Source organism: Cephus cinctus, unplaced genomic scaffold (genome assembly GCF_000341935.2).
Source record: "Cephus cinctus unplaced genomic scaffold, Ccin1 Ccin1_scaffold0494, whole genome shotgun sequence".
Classification (NCBI taxonomy): Eukaryota; Metazoa; Arthropoda; class Insecta; order Hymenoptera; family Cephidae; genus Cephus; species Cephus cinctus.
Window position 1 is genome coordinate 984,660 of NW_014333166.1, and position 18,361 is coordinate 1,003,020.

The 18,361-nt window shown below is 45.4% G+C and overlaps 1 protein-coding gene across 6 annotated transcripts in view; it reads right to left on the reverse strand.

The window, feature by feature from the left end:
• The window catches only part of LOC107268221 (CUGBP Elav-like family member 4), a 472,413-nt gene that overhangs the window by 423,943 nt on the left and 30,109 nt on the right, over positions 1–18,361 (reverse strand). For 4 of the 6 annotated variants that reach the window (XM_025085467.1, XM_025085466.1, XM_025085470.1 and 1 more), the window contains exon 2: positions 5,786–5,868. In XM_025085467.1, coding sequence (XP_024941235.1) covers positions 5,786–5,868 — 83 coding nt within the window. Of the gene's footprint in view, positions 1–459; positions 948–5,785; positions 5,869–18,361 lie in introns of those variants that run through there. The other 2 variants (XM_025085468.1, XM_025085472.1) reach the window with 2 other exon arrangements.

Sequence of the window (18,361 nt, forward strand, 5' to 3'; positions counted from 1 at the left end):
CCCCTCCCCCCACGAACCATCCCCTCATCCCATCCAACTTAAGAGCCCTAATTAAATTCAGTCTGGGTACTCTTACGAACCGCGGTCCATCGTTCATTAAGCGTCGGATCAAAGTGATATTCTCGTAAAGTAGTTTCTCCTCCACGTAGCTAGGCAGGTACCTAACCTAACCTAACCCTTGTACCACGTTAGAGAGCACAAAAACGGCACGAGTGGCGAACACGTAAAAGATGCAAATCTTATATGCAGGCTTTCACGTACAACTGTATTAAATCGTGATAAAGCAAGAGCTTCCTTTTACGTCACAGGCTGATTTACCAGAAACAACTCTTGCATATGTATATATATATATACATACTGAAAGATCATCTCCTGGATCATATAATCCTCGTCGTATATTATATATTTTTAATCCATAATTAGATCCTATTGAATTTCAATCTCACATCTTACCATTACCATTAGATCATCGTAGAGGTAGGATATTTCCGGATAGGCAATGAAGTCAACCATGATGTCACGTGATTTGTCAAATACGATCACTGGTTATCACTCGTTATCACTTCCGGTTATGTTCATCACAGTTGCACCACTAAATTCTGAAGCATACACTTTGTATAATATAGTATGTATGTATAATATATATATATGTGTATATATGTTAGACGTATAAAGATCCTCAGGTACTATATCACTTGTTAATGATATCTGTAATTTTACATGAATAAATCTCTCCCGCGTGAACCGGATACATCCGGGATCGATCGTCCACACTCGCGATCGTCCAACTTAGAACTGAGCCGAGTATCTGGCAGTAGGGTAGTGCGCAACCATCAGCTGTGCGCTACTGCGCAGGAATGGATCACTTGCTCGCGTATATAGCCTGTTGTGCTTCGATTTCAGGGAAGATCTCGAGAAAGCACTCGAACCACTCTGCTCGGTCTCAATCGTCTGAGAAACGAAGGCGCCCGTTTAATTAAATAAAAAGAAAAAAAGGAGAAAATTTGAAAAACGTGAATATTTGTTTACAAGTACAGAGCCCAATACTATCGCAGCGTATATGTATATATCTATAAAAAATGTGATATACCGTACACACGCGATAACAGCCTAGTATCTACCAACCCCCCAGTAGAAAAGTAGAAGGGTAGTTCTGTTGCGTTCTAGCTGAGTAAAAAGAGAAAATAGCTTTCAGGTTGAGTGGCTTGGAATGGAGAAAGCACCAAGCTCGCCATGGACTAGACGTTACTGAGACGAACCGAGAAGCTTCTTTCGGCTGAGCGCGCCTGATCGGGCAGCTTTCCCGCGGGAATCGGTTCAGTCAACGTTGAAGCGTTTCGTACGGGGTGTTACCGCGTAGGGAGTATAGGTACTACGGTAGAGTTCGTGCAATGCGTAATACAGAATACAGTACGATGTTGAAGAGAGCCGGTGGAGTTAGCGGGGATGGAAAGTATTTAGAAAAACAATTGTAAATCGCAGAAACAACCCCTATTGTATACTGGCTGAATAGTGAGCTAAAAATCAGAACGGTGCGAAGGCGAATAGGGTATAGGGTATAGTAGAAGGTTACACCGGGAGTCCACGAGGCGCGCACGAGGCTTGTAGTAGATACGGTACGATACGAACCAGACGAGAGGAGGTTCCCGGTGCGCTTGCGAGCGAAAGCACAAGGGAGAGTAAGCTCGGTCACTGAGGCGTCGCCACTCGGCTCGCTTCCTTGCGAGTCACTCTCTCCCCACTTTTAGCTCCCCCCTCCCTCCGTCCTTCCAACCCTCCTTCGGCAACCTTATTCCTCCAGGACCCCTGGAACCTCCACGAAGAACCTCCTTTGCCACTTTCGCTCCTCCCTTACGGCCCTTAACCCCATCTTCTCGCGCCTTGTACTACTCGTACCTTCTCTTCTTCTGGTTCTCCTTATTTCTTTTTCTTATTCCTGCGCCATATACTTTGCTCCTAGCCCTGAGGACTTCTTCGCCCTACAAAAAAAAAACCTGCACAGACACCCCTTGGGTGCATTATTATCTACGAAGTCAAGGTATAAAATCCACCCCTCTCGATCACGCGATAAGGATCCCTACGCACTGATAAGCCGAGGATACAAGCGAGCACGATCGCGCCTACAGGGGTAAAACGCTACTGCTATCCTTAACCGGAAGTTACTCCTTAAAGTAGAGGGAAGGGGGGGACTTCCTTCTCCCACCACCGCCTAGCTCACCAAAAGCTCGTAAAACTTTCTCGTGCAACCCTTTTCCCAATGCAGTCTCTTTTCTCCCTTAGCCGAAACGCAACCCGGGGGTGCAGGAGTTCCCGCTCTTGTCATACTTCACTGCGAGGAGGGGTGCTTCAAGTGCAGTGAACTTTGCAAAAACTTCGTTAGCCAAGAATGCTAACGATCCGCCAACTGCACGTCAATCTTTTCCTACCCTAGTTCTTTTATTCCTGTCGACTTTCACCCTCTACCTGAATAACTCGAATCTACCCTTAAGAGGCACTCCAGCCCTACCTTCGGTCCCTTCGCTAACTACCCTGGTATTCTTAGTAAGGCGCGATTTAAGAAAATCCTACTGCGCCGATCGAAATTCTCAGGAGGAGCCAAATGCACCTTTTTTTTTAAGCGGTTCAAACTACCCCACGTTTCCTTCCGACGCGATGATAACGCGAGGAACCGATTTCACTGTTAACCGTAAATGGCATTGACAATTTGTACGATGAATCTACCTCAGATTTGTGGCACGGCGATTTCTGCATGCGGTCATTATTTATTGCGAGCGACCAACAATGCTAGATCCAAATCTGTGGTACATTGTAAGTGAGAAATAGGCTTGAAAATAGAATAAATAAAATTTAACTAGGAATACATATGTCAGACACACGTCAAACGGAATTCCCTACAATCATACTTAAAGCCAATAAATCTAGGTTGCAAACTAAAATAATTGATTTTCAAAAAAATTCAAAATGCTCCTCACCAAAATTTCATTTGACATTATGGTCGTCCAAAACTATTTTTTATTTCATATAGATATATCATATGTATATCAGTATCCTTTGAGGCAAGAAAAAACCACGAATCACTTTGACGACTCGGAAAACGGAAACGCGCTACCCTCGCCGTTAAGAGTCCGCGGTACCGTTTCGAAAACATGACTATGGATTTTTCTGCCACGCGTGAAATACTGATAAACCGCGGCAACATCTGGCGATCTGTTAACGTTAGCTATACGCTCCGCTCCACTAGACTAACAACGAGCACGCGGAGGCTTGGCAGACGCGGTAAGGTAAATAAACAGGAATTAAATCTGGAAAGCTTTATCCGCGAAACGAAGTTGCGTCAAGTCGCTGTTAGGACCCACTATCACAAACGGTTCGCGTAATATACAGTAAAACCGAGAAAAAAAAATATATTACACGTTCTATGGCAAAAAATTATTTTACGAAGACCGAATAAAAACATTCTTCTAATCTTACGGACGAACAAACTTATCTGCCACGGGTAACCCAAAATCCGAAAAATCTGGTCTGGAAAAAAGAAGTCAGTGCCTCACGGTGCATTCGCCTAGCACGCAAACGTTCAATCAAAACCTCTAGTTACGATAACGATAAAGATCAACCATTTTTGATAAGGGTTTAAAGGGCGCCCACGCAATTGCGTAGTTTACTCGACATTAATATATTTCTAGGCCAATAGGGTAATCGTGTCACGAGCTCCAGTACTTAACCACCCTTATAACTGGATCAATTAAAACGTATACCCAACCATCACGCGTATATACATACACATACTTCGTATTAATATATTCACAATAAAAATCCCCAATATCCACGTAAACTGAAAATAAACAATTTTCACTATTTTCAGTAAATACCAAATCCCTCTGTACGTGACTTAAGCTCCATCTAGAAGTTTCATTACAACTGCTAAGCTGCCTATAGCTAGAAGCATAAACAACCAGATATGTATTTATGCTTCGAATAATGACGCCTATGCCTCAGACTATGATTCTAAGTATAGACCAGGCCTCTAGCTGTAGGCATTGTTATTGCTTGCACAGCAGGAGAGTCCGGCTTGCGTACCGTGTTTATGAAGGCTCGACTGCTTGCTCGAGTTATGGCCTCAGGTGGGCTCGGAAATTACGACTAGTCGAGGTCCCAAGTGACTATGCGACCAAGTGACTATACGGGTACGACTATATAGCCCACCACAAGAATATGCATCCAATGGACCCATAACGACGCATCAGCCTTGTCCGTTCCAGCAAGTTCAGGCTGACGGAAGCCATCCTGTTCCACTGGGAACATCTGTTTAAATACCATTAGGAGGATTTCCAAGGCTATCTTATCGTTGGGGGATAAGCGGAAAATCCCTAGCAGTACCGTACCCACCTACATACCTATATAGGAAGCAAGGTACGCCACTGTACTAACAGATAGGAAAAGAACTAGCAAACGGAATCCGATTCTGCCCTTGGGCTTTTCTCCTTGAAACTTTTACCAGACGTAGAAAGCCCTGATCGATGTCCTGGAGGGTGGGTTAGGTACGTCAGGTGGATTTGGCATGGGAATATATTTTTTTTATTACTTTATATGATTTTTTAGATTTTTTTTTTTACTTTTACAATTTGACTCATCTATCGTGGTACTATGGGTAAATGCGTAAGGGCATAGACTGTGCGTGGATTCTCTTCATAAAGTCATAACTCAAGCCAAACCTCCCCTAGCACATCTCTCGGCATAACATTTAAAACGATTTCCGCTGGCAACCGTGCCAAGAGCGTAGCACTGTTGTTTCGGGGATAGATTAACGAAACATAACGCCAGTACTCGCTACGTACTTCCAAGAGAAAGCTTGGATAATAGGAAGGGGCGTGCTGGCACTGCTCTGGTAGTTAAGCAGTGCCACAGGGGCGAAACTAGGAACAAGTGGTACCCCTGGTCCGGTTGGTCTTAGGGAATAGAAAATCTGACATATATAGTATATATACATGACTGTATACAAAGGGGTGGGTGTATGTAAATTTTTTTTTAGATTTAGTGATGCCCGTTTCCTGGACGAGGGTAGAATTTTTTATACACCCCATTACTCTTCTATCCTTGAAATACCATTTTGGCTTTGACTACTCGCGGTACTTACGAGATCTACCCTTGACGATTACTCCTGAGATTCGGTTAGAGCCTGAGGAAGAGGGCACGTGGGTGAGATGTCAGAGGTTCCTTGGGTCGAGGGGTGGAATTTCGACCTTTTTCTAGAGAGATGTTGAGGAGGGTAGGAAAAAGACAAGAGCCACCCCTGGCATTTAGCAGGATACGGGACGTCCGATGATACATCGTGACTCGCCAACAGGACGCGAGCTTCATCCCTTCTTCTCTCTCTCTCTTCATCCCCTATTCACTGTGTATCTGCTCTTCTTCCTCCTCAAGCTAACCCGTTACTGCAACTAGCTCGTCCGTGTTAAGAGATTAACTTGTCATGCCATCCCATTTTAATATTCGAAATTGCACCCCCTCTGAGCTAATAGGATTAGTACTACCCCGTCGTGTGTACTGGTAAAGAATGATAGGTCTAGCGATTTCAAATGCATTTTAAAAATTACGATTGACTTTGGTCCATTTGTATCGTTGTTCCATTGATACTTGACATTCCGGTACACCCGGTAGGCACTGATATTTTTTTAAAAGGTGATATCGTACTCTCTGAAGCGCATCGCGGGGAAGGAACTTAGGCCGCGTTAAGATAACCCCGCAGCCTCAGAATTTCGAATATACGTATACAAGGGATACTCACCCCTGGTAAAGTCCGCTTCTCATGCAGAGCGTTCTGGGCGCTGATCGCGCTGTCACGGCTGTAGTAGGTCAGGAATGCGCACCCTGCAACATCAAGATGCATTCTCATGAAAATTTCGTTTGGAAAGGCAACAGAGCAATTTCTTCCCGAGAAGATCAGTAAAACTTTTCTTCAACCCTTATTCAAAGAAACAGACTCGGAACGTGAATGCCGTTCGTATATATACATATATCCAATGAAATCACGTGCATCAGAAGGGTGTTCGAAAAATATGATATCAAACCGTAAGAACAGCAAAAGTCGAGGCCGACTGGCGTTACGTGGCGGGCGTCAATGTGTCAACATAATTGGCCGTTAAAACTTTTCAAGCCATAATTACGAGGGAACAGCGTAATAAAAAAGTTTTCCCGCTGTAATTTTTAAATCCATCCGCATGGAGTGCCCGCGCTCGCTCATGCGGGCGACCCTTGCGGAAACGTCCGATTCTCACGGAATTTTTTCAAGCCAAACCTATTCGAGATTGATAACACCAGCCGGGTTAATTTTACGAGCGTGACTATCCGACGTCAATTCGTCCCAGGGAATCCGTCGTCCGTTTCACCGTGTAAAATAAAACCACCCCCTGACACAATCGTGAGTTACACCCATTGCAAAAAAAAAATCCCACGCAACACAGACAGGAGTGATATACAGCCACTTTCTTTTTTTCAAAAATAATCCCCAATGTCCCACCACCATAAAACTGGAATATTACCCCCGTGAAAATCACATTTAATCGCAATCAAACCTTCGCGTGATTTAACAAGAAAAATTAATTAAAATTTTTTTCAAAATTCCAAAAAAAACCAAAAACTCTTTTCTATTTAAGTAAAAATCTTAATGATCTCAGTGCGCCATGGTCATCGTGTCGGATAATAATAACCAGTACCAAAGACCACCGTCTGGGTATCAGCGTAGCGTCGGCGTCGGCGTCGGCACCAGTAGCTCACGCGAACTTCTCGCTCGTTAGAGCCAATGTTATCTCGAGGTTAATATAAACCCCAATATTAGTCACACTTCAATATTTCAGCAGGTTAGCATGTAATACTCGTAGAATGTAATCACTCACTCTCTCCCTATCTCTCTCGCTCTCACGCAGATTTCTCAATGATTGTGATTTACGATTTCCCGCTAATGAATCGCTGTAAATGAAACTATACATGCTCTACACGAGATATCACCATCAGCGTGTCTGATCTGTTCGGTCAGAATTCATTTCTGGAATGCATTAAGAAGAAGAAGGGCCAAGCGTGGGCTCTGGGTTAAAACGATGGTAATTAACCTCGAAATTGGACAGAGCCTGAACCAGACCATTATCGACTATCATACTGTCGAGCAACCACCAGAGCCCGCCTCCCTATCGAGAGATAGGATTTATTCAAAGGGCCTCTCCAAGACCTATCGGATCACCATTTCGTTATCTGAACGCACCGAAAGATGAACGCGCAAAGGCACTATTAAGGATCCTCGCACTGGATATTATCTACGTTTTATTTTCTCTTATCTCAATCATTCGTCCTTTGCCATCGGCCAGATTATCCAGACTTTTCATCACTTTGACGTAGCTGATTGCACTTCGTTTCGCTGTGGTACGACTGTAACAATAATCTTAGCTGCAGTTTGTTCACTTTGCGAGCATATCATCATTTTTCAGGTGGCACAGTACGCGTGCTTTATCTTATCTGTTCCGCTACAAGCTGCAGGATTCGCACGTGCACTGACAGATAAGGGATGTGTACGTATAACAGGGAGTGTGATTGCGTAAGATAATTCGGAGTCAAAATTTTTTCTTAATCATCCTCACCGAGGTCGCATTCCAGTTCATCCCTCGGAACATCCCTTTATTTACGCTATCGCCATTCCGTCGATCAGCTGCGTAAATCTTATAGGGTGGAAGGACACCCTTTCGAGAAAATGAGGTGAACCGAAATATTTATAGATATCGTGGAGGTCTTATCTTAATTGCACTGGGACAGGTCGCATGACGGGATTCCCCAGGGTGACAGTTGCCGATAGTAAACAGAACGACGGATATCCACGAAGAATAAAAAGTGTCTAGGATGCCAAAAAAAAAAGTGACGTCACAACGTAATATCTAAATCAGCCCTTAAGCTTAACAAATTTTCCTAATTCTCGAAACGCTTCCTCCCACCCTTATAACACAGCCGTACACCTGGTTTCCATGAAAAATCAAGAATCGCACGTAGGGGAGCTATCTGGTCTGGATGGTGCCTAATGCCAACTAGCAAGCTCGAATTTCTAAGGAATTCTCAACCAAGGCGGAATTGGATCAATCGAGGTTTCCATCCGCGCGGCAATACGGAGCGTGCCCCCGATCGGCAGCCATTACCATTCCGCAAGGGAATTGCCGAAAATCGCTGGTCTCCACCAGCTCGCCCTTCGTAGCTCAATGCCGGCAGATCGCGTGCCAAACGAAATTGGACGCACCAAACAAGCTCGTGCTGGGCTATGCCGAAGGGGTTGCTGGCCAAGGGTGAAGAAGGAGGGCAAGGCAAATGGGACCGAGACACTCGCCCAGAGCCCACCCCCCACCCGTTTGTGAGCCCCAAGTGAACCCCTTCTTCCACGGGGTACAAGGGTGGCTATCGCTGGTCAGGATCGGCTTATCAATCACCAACCACCCTCCCTTCCCGGCCCCAACCCCATGGAACCCAGCACTATGGCTACCGCCGCGTTAATGTGAGCTCGTTTAGCTTCGCTTCTTATCTGGCTGCGCTGCTGTTTCGAAAATTTATAATATTCCCTTGGAGTTATCTGCCCGGGAGCTCTGGTCGAACTATCTGTATCTACTACCCCCGGGTTAAGGGGAGTCCTAACCGCCTGCTATACCTACAGTTGCCCCTACGCTCCCATATACACGGGTCTGCTACTAACGGAGCCCGATACCTGTACTACTAGTAGCAGTACCTACTGCTAGTGCACCCTAGTATCTATAGTCTGTAGACTTTAAACTCTCAAGAAGTAACCTGTTATCTTTCGACTACGTCGTCACGCGTGACTCCTATCGCACGGCAGGCTCCCGTGGTCTCCGTGCAAGATCAAAAAAAGTACTCAAGAGCAACATGAGCAAAAGACATAGGACCACGAAGGGGGGAGGGGGTGAAGGGGGGCAAAGATAAAGGCTGAGGGAAAAAACGCGACATGCTACTCTCACTGGGAATTTTATGTCGCCGAATCGATCCCATTAATCTAATTGAAATTAATTACACGTACCTATACACAGCAGACTTGGTTCGGCTTCTTCAATTAATTTTATTAACTAAAATACTTGCCACGTACGATAGCGCTGAGGACGTTTTGACCTTAAAGAGCTAATTTCAAGCCTCGTTATTACTGCGGGGTTAATGACGACGATGATGCTGGCGATAGTGCATGACCACAGTCACAGAGGTACGTGTACTGTATCAGAAAGGACAGCAAACTCCCGTCTGTATAGTAAGGCAGAGTCTGGGCATAAGAGTTTTTGCCTATAAACCTGGCTGGGCCGACGCTCCTCGTCGTCGTTCGCAGAGAGACGCCGACGAGAGTTGATGGCACCGTCGGCTGGTGAACCTATAGGGGTTGCTGCTGGTTAAAGGGGGTTCAAGAGTAGAAGAGCGTTTTATTTGCGAGGCAATGCGACGGCTAATACACCAGTCACTGGACAGCGTCCAAGTCATAAAATGGATTTTATGACGACGATCGATACAACGAGATCTCTCCCTCTTTCGAACGTCCTCGTTGTCCTACGACTCCGCCTGCTATAGGTATACGTACCATTGCTCTCCGTCTCTCTCGTCCATTGCACGTCATTCTTTCTGTACCCTTCTCTTTTGCTCTTTCATATACATATATACAGTATATATGTATAGCTACCCCTTAACCATCACCCACTTCACTCTCGTCCGCTTTCGCTTGAACCATCAATTTATATGTATAACGTATTTATTAAGAAATATAGAGCCGATCGAGTTCCTCTCCGTTCAAGCGTCACCAGTTGCCCTCAATTTAGTTGGTCGTGTAGCATTGCGAATATTGGAACAACCAAAAGACAGTACTTTGATTATTTAACGTTGTAGGTATATATATATATTTTTTTTAAATATACTCGGTATTAATGATCACCCTGAGATATTCCTGTAAGGAATCGAGACATGAGCTGGATGGAATTTGCATCTTGGGCCAAAATTGAAATACATCAGGCGACAATGGACCGGGAAGAATGTCCTGTGAAATGACTTTTATAATAGAAGTGAGGTGATACGGCAGCAAGGCTGGAGCGGGATTTAGCACCGGAAGGTTTCAGCAGGTTTCCTGAGGGAAGGGACGCTTGAATACACTAGTGTATAGTATGTGCTAGGGGTATCTAGGTATGTCCCGGTAGACTGAATTCTCTGCTCCTGGTTGTCTAGGATAAGGCTACAGGGCTCTTTCTGCCAACGTCTATAATACGTGGGGGTATGGTAGCGCTGCCGATGTTGCATCCGTGAACTTGGTGGAGGTTCGCCAAATCAGGGGAGAGGTGCCACCGGGACCAGGGTAAGTGTACATGTCAGCCGTAGCTATATGTATCTACTATAGACGCAAGACCTTAGGTAGGAGCAGGGTTGCGCAGAGGAAATTGAAATATGCAAACAACCGCAGACCCGACGCCATCTCACTGCTAGTTCTCGAAAGGTTCCTGTTCCACCTCGTTCCTTGTATCGGCATTCTCCAATAGGATAGAAATCCAGCGATTTTCATTCCGCCGTAACCCAGCCGGAATTCTCATTGAAATTTCGAGAATGCCTGTATTCCTTGTTTCCTTCTGTGTCTATAACGTCTCTATGGGTATGTATAGACAGCTTCCCGCGAAAGTTATCGTGAATCGGTTATGGTCTTCCTAGAGAGGACGTCAGACCCTTCCGACGCTCCACCTGGTCTTGCTCCGTAAAGCGTAGGAAAGCACATAACTAAAGTGGTCGCATAGCACGGAACGCTGATCTCGCTCTTGGCGCTCCGGCTGAGCCGTAAGTGAAGCCATGGCGACGGGAGGTCAGAGATCATCTTCTCCAAGCCTTATCCAGACTCGGTCTAGTTTCCAGTGAAACGTGTGAACTCAGTAGCACTCGACATCGGATTCTTGTCCGGGTATTGAGTTCAGACACTCGGGACATCGCACGCCCGGGAATTTGACTCGGCTCGGCTCAGCTCGGATCGGTACCCAATCGAGGATTGATGAGTTTTTTGAGCTACTTGAGATGCCGATGAGTTTCCAACGCTCGGAGAATAAACGGATGCTGAAGAGAAGCAGACTTCAGGGTATGGGGGGAATATTAACTACGCTGGAGCAAAGGAGGCTCAAACGCTGTGATCTTGAAATAATCAATAGTTTCGATATTCTTGTTAATATGGACCGAACGTGGAGGCTGTGGGTGAGAATTAATCTTTAACAAACAATTTGAATTCTGTGTCGCTTGGAATTGCTGGGAAATTCCTATTTCAAGAGAGAGAGAATATGATAAGGGCAAGTGTAAGACAAGGAGGACAGATGAAGGGACAGGAGGAGGAGAGAAAGGTAAAGGAGCACGAAGGGTAGAATCTCGAAATAAATTTCCCTAATTCCGCGCGATTGAAAGTTTAAATAATTCAGTGACTCCTTGAGATAGACGCTCGACGTCCCGACGGATGCCTGATGGCTACGACGCCCTGCTGGTATGACGTGATCTAATTGACCCTATTACCGCTATTAATATGCTCCTGGAACAGAAAACCCAGCAACCCCTTTATCCTCCGGGTAGCGCAGTAGCGGCCACCCTTACACCAGTCCTCCGAGCAGTCCCCTTCAAAGAACCCTGCACTAAAGTAAAGTGCGCCATTGAGGGTGATTTTTATTCAAGAGACAGCGTTCACCGAGCGCCGCAGGGGCCAGCGAGCACGGGGCTTTAACTTAAATGTATGTTGAAAGTTTAGCCCAGGATTTTTAATGTCAAGGGAAGAAATATAAAAATACCCTACCTCTAAAGTTATTAAGACTCCGTGAGGTCTAAACTGTCGACTCGTTGCCTTTAGAGCCATCTTGCTTTTCTCTGCTGCCACCGCTACCGCTACCAGTATACTGTCCTGTGACCCATCCCTTAAAATCCCTTTTCACCCTCCTGACCCTATCCCACCCTCTTCCTAGATTTTCCACCCTTACCACATTCCTTCCACTACAGCCCCCCCTCCCCACCAGTAACCCGAGCCAAATTAAATACCGAGTCCGGAAAATCTGGAAAGCACTCGATGAAAATTCTAACTTCCCTCCCCTCGCCACCCACCTTCCCAAGTCCCTGCGTTCCTGGCCTACCTCAACATCCCCCAGGATACCCGCCATCATCTAAAAATCCTAGCTTCTAGCATTTTCTACGTCAATATCTGACATTCATCGGTGAACTTCACCGGAAGTCAACGAAATGTTCCGCACCGATATTGAGAGTCTTTTCAAAACCGGAAGTTGTCAACTTCACGTTTGATATATGCTATTAAAAATTTGTATATAAAACCACAAAGAAAAAAAAAAGTAAACGGAAAAAGGCCTAAGAGAAAAAATATTAACAAAGCCAATAGTGGCTCACTATTTTTGCGCGTCTCTTTGGGTTTTACAGCTTCATATATATATATACATGCGCAAAGTAAAAGAGGGAAGAGAAATATGCAGATTCATCCTAAAAGGTTAATCCAGCTGCCAGTAAAGGCCCGAGGCTCTTCAATTAAGAGTTCGAGTTACGTTTATTAATTTTAATGACACTGCCGCGTCCCACGCAGTTAAAACGTTGCGCAACGTCGGGTAACATCCGGTTCTCTCTAGCCAGTCGCAAGGCGCAGTAACACCTTCGCGTATATACACACCCAGCATAAATATGTACTTAGTCTAGATTAAATTATTTGCCGGAAGATGAAACGGGACGCGAACCGGCAGAGAGGCAGCTCCGACTTCATGTCCCCAGACGTCTCGTTCATTCCTCCAGGAATCCTCCTCCAGAGACACTGTACTGCTGAACGCAGGAATCAAGGATACCCGGAGTGCTAGGGAACGATGGGAAAAGGGCCAACGATAACCAAGGCCCTAGAAATGTTTCGCACCCTCTCGCCGCTACTGAAATTACCTGGCAAGCTCATTTTACCCTGTTTAATTTACGTAAATCGAGATCGGGATATTTAAGCCTGCGATTGCAGCAGTTTCCAGTGAATCTAACGAGCGCTGTGTAACTTTTCTATCTCGACCGTATTACGTCACACCGTGTAAAATTTCGTATCCGCTTAAAACCATCATACACAAAGCACTGTTGAATTTGAAAGTTTAATATTAATTCTCACGTCATTTCACAGAGAAAGCGTAACACCGAGATCGTCAAGAGAAAGTGGTTGAGCACCCGGTATAATTCTCGTCTGACTCGTCGACTCGTAGTCGCCTATTTACCTAATAATGTAGGAAGGTCCTGCTGCCCAACAGGGACAATAATTTTACGGTTTCACGTACTTTCCTGAATTTCAAGCCCTGGCCTGAGTACTCAACCGTGAGTGGCGCTAGTGTCGCCAGTGGTACGGACCTGAGGTTCTCTTATTCTCGAAAGGGTGTAGCATTAATTCACTAGCCAGGAACCCAAAGCAACCAGGACCAGGAGTTACCAGAATCGCTGTCGGGGATGTAGCAGAAAGGACTGAAAAGCATGGAGACTTGGACACAGGGATCAAGGACTAGTACGAATTTTGGCACGTACTCTGTGATTTGCATTTCTCTATACACGTATGCACATACGTGCGAAACATTCACGGCGTAACGCGTCCTTCTCAAAATTGGCCTAAAGCAATTTGCATTGCACGCGCGAAATGATAAAATATATATTCGCATGGTAAGACAGTCTTTGTACTATGTATGCAGATTATATACCTGGTGGTACCCGATGTATTTTAAAGTTGCTAGAAAGGATGAGAAAATTTTCAGGTGACCGAAACTTCACTATTTTTCATCTTTCATCCCCCTTAGCTGAATATATACATATATATAAGGAGTACTGAGAGGGTACGCACCCTCTTAAGAGAGCTGCGTAAAGCATGAGAGAAGAGCGATGGCGTACTAGCGGGATGTTGATTGCCAAGGGGACTCCTGGTCCTCTTGGGGGAGGAAACCGTTGGTACCCCCTTGGGAACTATGCTGTAACGTACAACAGTGGTAGGAAGTAGTTGGTAGGGCTATTGCTCTCTGTCCGAATGAAGGACCGCTCATATTTACTAGAACTGGGGGTAAAATGTCGGAAGAAGATGCTCAAGGAAACGTGTCGAGCCCCAAGCGACTGTAGTAACCGCTGAGCTAACCAAACCCAAAGGATCTACGACGTAGCATGGTGTGACCTTACCTTTGAAGATACCTGGGACCAGGGACCGTCGTCTGTATTTGATCTTGGATCATAATCAACCCTTGGGTCCCCTGAGTAGGTCCTAGGAGGTTTGAGGAACGATTTGAATACTGGGGTAAATTTCGTTCGGTCCTCGTTAGAGCCTCGAGGTTATTTTTCTCGGTATCCAAATAGCAAGAGTAGGAAGAATGGGTATTTCATAAATTAAATCAACCTCGTGGCTGGTGGACAAAAGATGGTGAAGTAGCGGGGAAAATTGTAAATTCGGTAACAGTCAGACCGTGGAAAAATTTAAACCGACGGACAGTTCAATGTTGCTAAATAACAGCTACCAGCCCCATACCATACCGATCCTCTTCGGTTGTTCGGCTGTGATATTTTTATGGATCCGTCGATATATGAACACATGCAATCGCTCGAGTTTATTGTTTTTGTCGGTACGGCCTGGTAGCGGCCGTTGAATTTGCATATTTCGTAGCGGCGACTGTCCCGGCCCTATTGTGTCGAATCGACTGCCGAATTGCTCTACATCGAGCATAAGCTCGGACTTTTGCATGACAATAAACCTGCTACGGGATCGGGCTGGTTCGATTTATTTGATGGGAGATCGTCAACGGGAAAAAATAGAGAAAAAGGGGAAAAAGACAAGGAAAAGAAGGTACCGGAAGAGGCCAAAGAGTCTATAGTACCAGAGCAAGAGGAGAAATCATAATTTGAGGTGGAGGGAAAATTTTACTAGAAAATTCGGAATTCCTTAAAGGAGAAAAATCATTCTTCCTTTAAGTGTCGAGGGTCAAACGAGCTGGGAATAATGAGCCTGACTCGCCCCTCAGCACCCGGAACGAATAATAGTATAGTGGATCAAGTTTTAATGACCGGAACCAACGGACGCCGACTCTGCTATCGAGCTATTGACAAACAGGTGTGACTGTATAGGGTCTGCTAAAATGAATCGCCATGTTATTTACCAATGCATAACATTAACCGGGCTGAGCTCGTGTTTGCAATATTAATGGGCACGAAGTGGGGCCGTCAGATGTGACCGAGAGTCCACGTGGGGATTTTCAAGATAATCAAGCATAAGTGCAAAGAGTGAGTACAGATAGCTGAAATGCTTTGAATTAACAAGAGAATGACCACGATCGAAAGAAAAGAAAATGAGAATGGTGGACGAGGAGAGAGGAAAAAAAAAGGAAAATATAAAATCATTATAAAAATAAAGTCTTCGTACTTCCGCAAAAGAATCCAAAGTCCGACGGGTCTCTGGTAATTATCCGGTCTCATTTCCGTAAGGAAAGTGAGCCAGTATATAAGGTAAGTAACTGAGTTAAGTATGTAAAGATAAGAGCGCAGAGCCAAAAGAATGCAAGAAATACCAGAGAATACAGCCGCGACACTATTTTACGGTTGTTGGTCGAAACACTAAAGGAATTCTGGGGTGGAAAAGTTTAAAGCGACTAGACGCTGACGTCTCCGATACTCTAAAGTGTCGTATAATGGCCATTAAAGATAATCTAGAAGAGGTTGAGACGGCGGTAACTGTGATCTCGGTCCAAGTAAAGGATCTCATCGATGTACTCTCCCAGAATCCATGACCCACCCCACCCCCCTCCTTCGTCCTACGATCGTGGCTATTAAAGGAGATAAAAAGAGTAAGGAAATAAAGTGGGGAAAGAGAAGGAGGAAAGATTCTAGAAAACTTTGCTTCCCCACTATCGGGCAACGTAGCATTGGATTCTGTTCCCCGAAGCTTGGAGAAACCCCAGAGACAAACCAACCGATACCCAAGTTACGTATTTGCCAAGGAGCAGCGCCAGAAACGGAATCGAAAACTAGTGGAAACGATCGTCACTAGATTTTCCACCTTTTTTTTCTCCTACCCTAAGAACCCCTTCTTCCAGCGGTCTTAACAGTGTAAAAAGTAAACGATAAATCCTACGGATCCCAGGACAAAGTCCAGATAGAGACATGTGTCCGTTAATGGCTGGCACAGTGTCACCGGCTGGCGATCATTGCCAAGCCACCTAGAGCGCCTATCCCCGTGGCTGTACGTGCGCTGCTTTCCAAAAGCTCGACTCCTCGGCCATCTGTCCCCAGGTATATATCTATTGTGTGCGGCGAAGTAAACGTTTTCGATTTTACTTTTTTCTTCCATCCGTTCATCCCATTCAATATAAGAGAGTGACAAAGGACTACAGATAAAATGACTTGGTCCATGGACCAAATTGTCCATGAGATAAGATGAGGTCGTGAAAAAAAAAAAAAGAAACATCGGTTGGTACCCAAAATCGAATAAAGGAGACCCGATCCTTTTTTTTGCGTCCTTTGAGAAAATCGTCAATAGCCGATTAATTGGCAGCGTTTCAATTCGCGCCAGGAGGCGTCGGTACGTCCGGCACAGTGCGAAAGGGGTCTTCAGGGCGATTGTCACCATCCGACGTCGACAAAGGGGTCGTCGTGGCCGTCTGCCACGAGACTTGGCAACTCGTCAAGACGCTTGTAAGCCTAACTGTGCCATTGTGAGGGGCTCCTGTAGATTCCTTTTCCTCGCGACGCGATTCTCGTGCTCAGGTTGCTGTTTCGAGGCGTCTTTGTTTCTCGGGTGACTCGAGGCGGCGCGTGCCACTCCGCCACTTGTCCTCGCACTCCTTACCCCGCCTGGCCCCTCCTGCCCCTCCTGCCCGCGACCTGCTCGACTACTACGCGCCGCTCTAACCTTCTCTGCCCACCATTTACTTTCCCCTCTCGTCCCTTTCACAAGGACGGTGCCACGCAGTCAAGTTCCTTCGAGTAAAAGCGGCTACAAAGGGAACTGGAGTGGCACAACATTGTGACTTGCCGGCTTAACGCGCTTAATTACTACGAGCTTTTAGTTTTCGTCTGAGCACAACAGGACCGTTTCTACTTTTGTACCTCTGCGAGCAGAACAGCCAAATACGGATTTATACCTTGACGATATCATTTATGTATTACCTGTACAACTTAATGGCAGTAGCTGGGTAAGATAGTGAAATGGTTGAAAAATAAAGAAAATGTTGCCTTCCCTGTAGAGGAGCGTAACGGAATACGAATAAGTTGAAATGCGAGTCTAATCCATAGGAATGGCGTGCCAGGTGGCCAGGACGAGGGGAAAGTACGTAGCCGTTCAAATTTAAAACAACAAGTCTTTTTGAGCAGATGGTGCGCATCGGCACTGCCATAAACAAGCCGAAGCTGTGCTCCTACTGCTGCACAGTATACTCTGCTAGTCTGCCTTTTCTCTCACTTGCTTACATCCTTTCTCTCAATTTCTTCGATTCTCTATCTGTTGTCCTCCCCTACCCTACGCGTGTCTCTCTCGCACTTCACTGCCGTTACGGCAGCTCCTTGTTCTCCCACGTCCGAGGAAAGCCAATAAACCATCGAATTCCTCTGGTATTGCGGCACTCGGGTAACGCTCCAACAGCAACAAGTTCCGTACTCTTATATTCCGCTAGGTTCCTGCGGGCAGGGAACCGATCGGTTCCGAATTACGGTGAGGAACGTGACGTACATCCGTGAACAGCACTGACCCAAGTACGAGAGTCAGTTAAAAAAAAATATTCAAAAAATCTTTAATTATTCAAATAACCCGAATAAAAAAAAAGGTCATTAACTCGAACCTTCACAGATTTTCCAAAAATTCACTCCGATCTTCATAACCAAAATTACCATACAGCATCCCAGTCTGATTCGTCGGTTTCAAGTGAAGAAATTGTACCAACAATTATTTTTCACTCGGACACAAAGTTGTTAGTAAATTCCAATTGAGCTGAAAATCTATTTCCAACCGGTTACTTCTCTGTCAAAAGAATTTTTTTTACCAGCGCTGATCGTGCACGAGGACTGCTGCTGGAAGACTTTTGTAATTTTTAACGAATCTTCCAGAGGAAAAATGTCCCGGATAAGGACCACTCGTCTTTCGGGTCGCGTTTCCTCCTGAAAGCGGAAACGCGGCTACGGCGACTCCTGGTGAAACAATAACATTTCTTTTGTCGACGTAAATAAGAAAAGTCTTCGGCAGAGGGATGAGCGCGCGTAAGGCCAGTTATAAAACTTCTATAATATCTTGCCAGGCTGATCTTCACGGTCCGACCGGCAACCCCCCTGACCCTGTTACGAGTGGCAAGAGGCATTACTG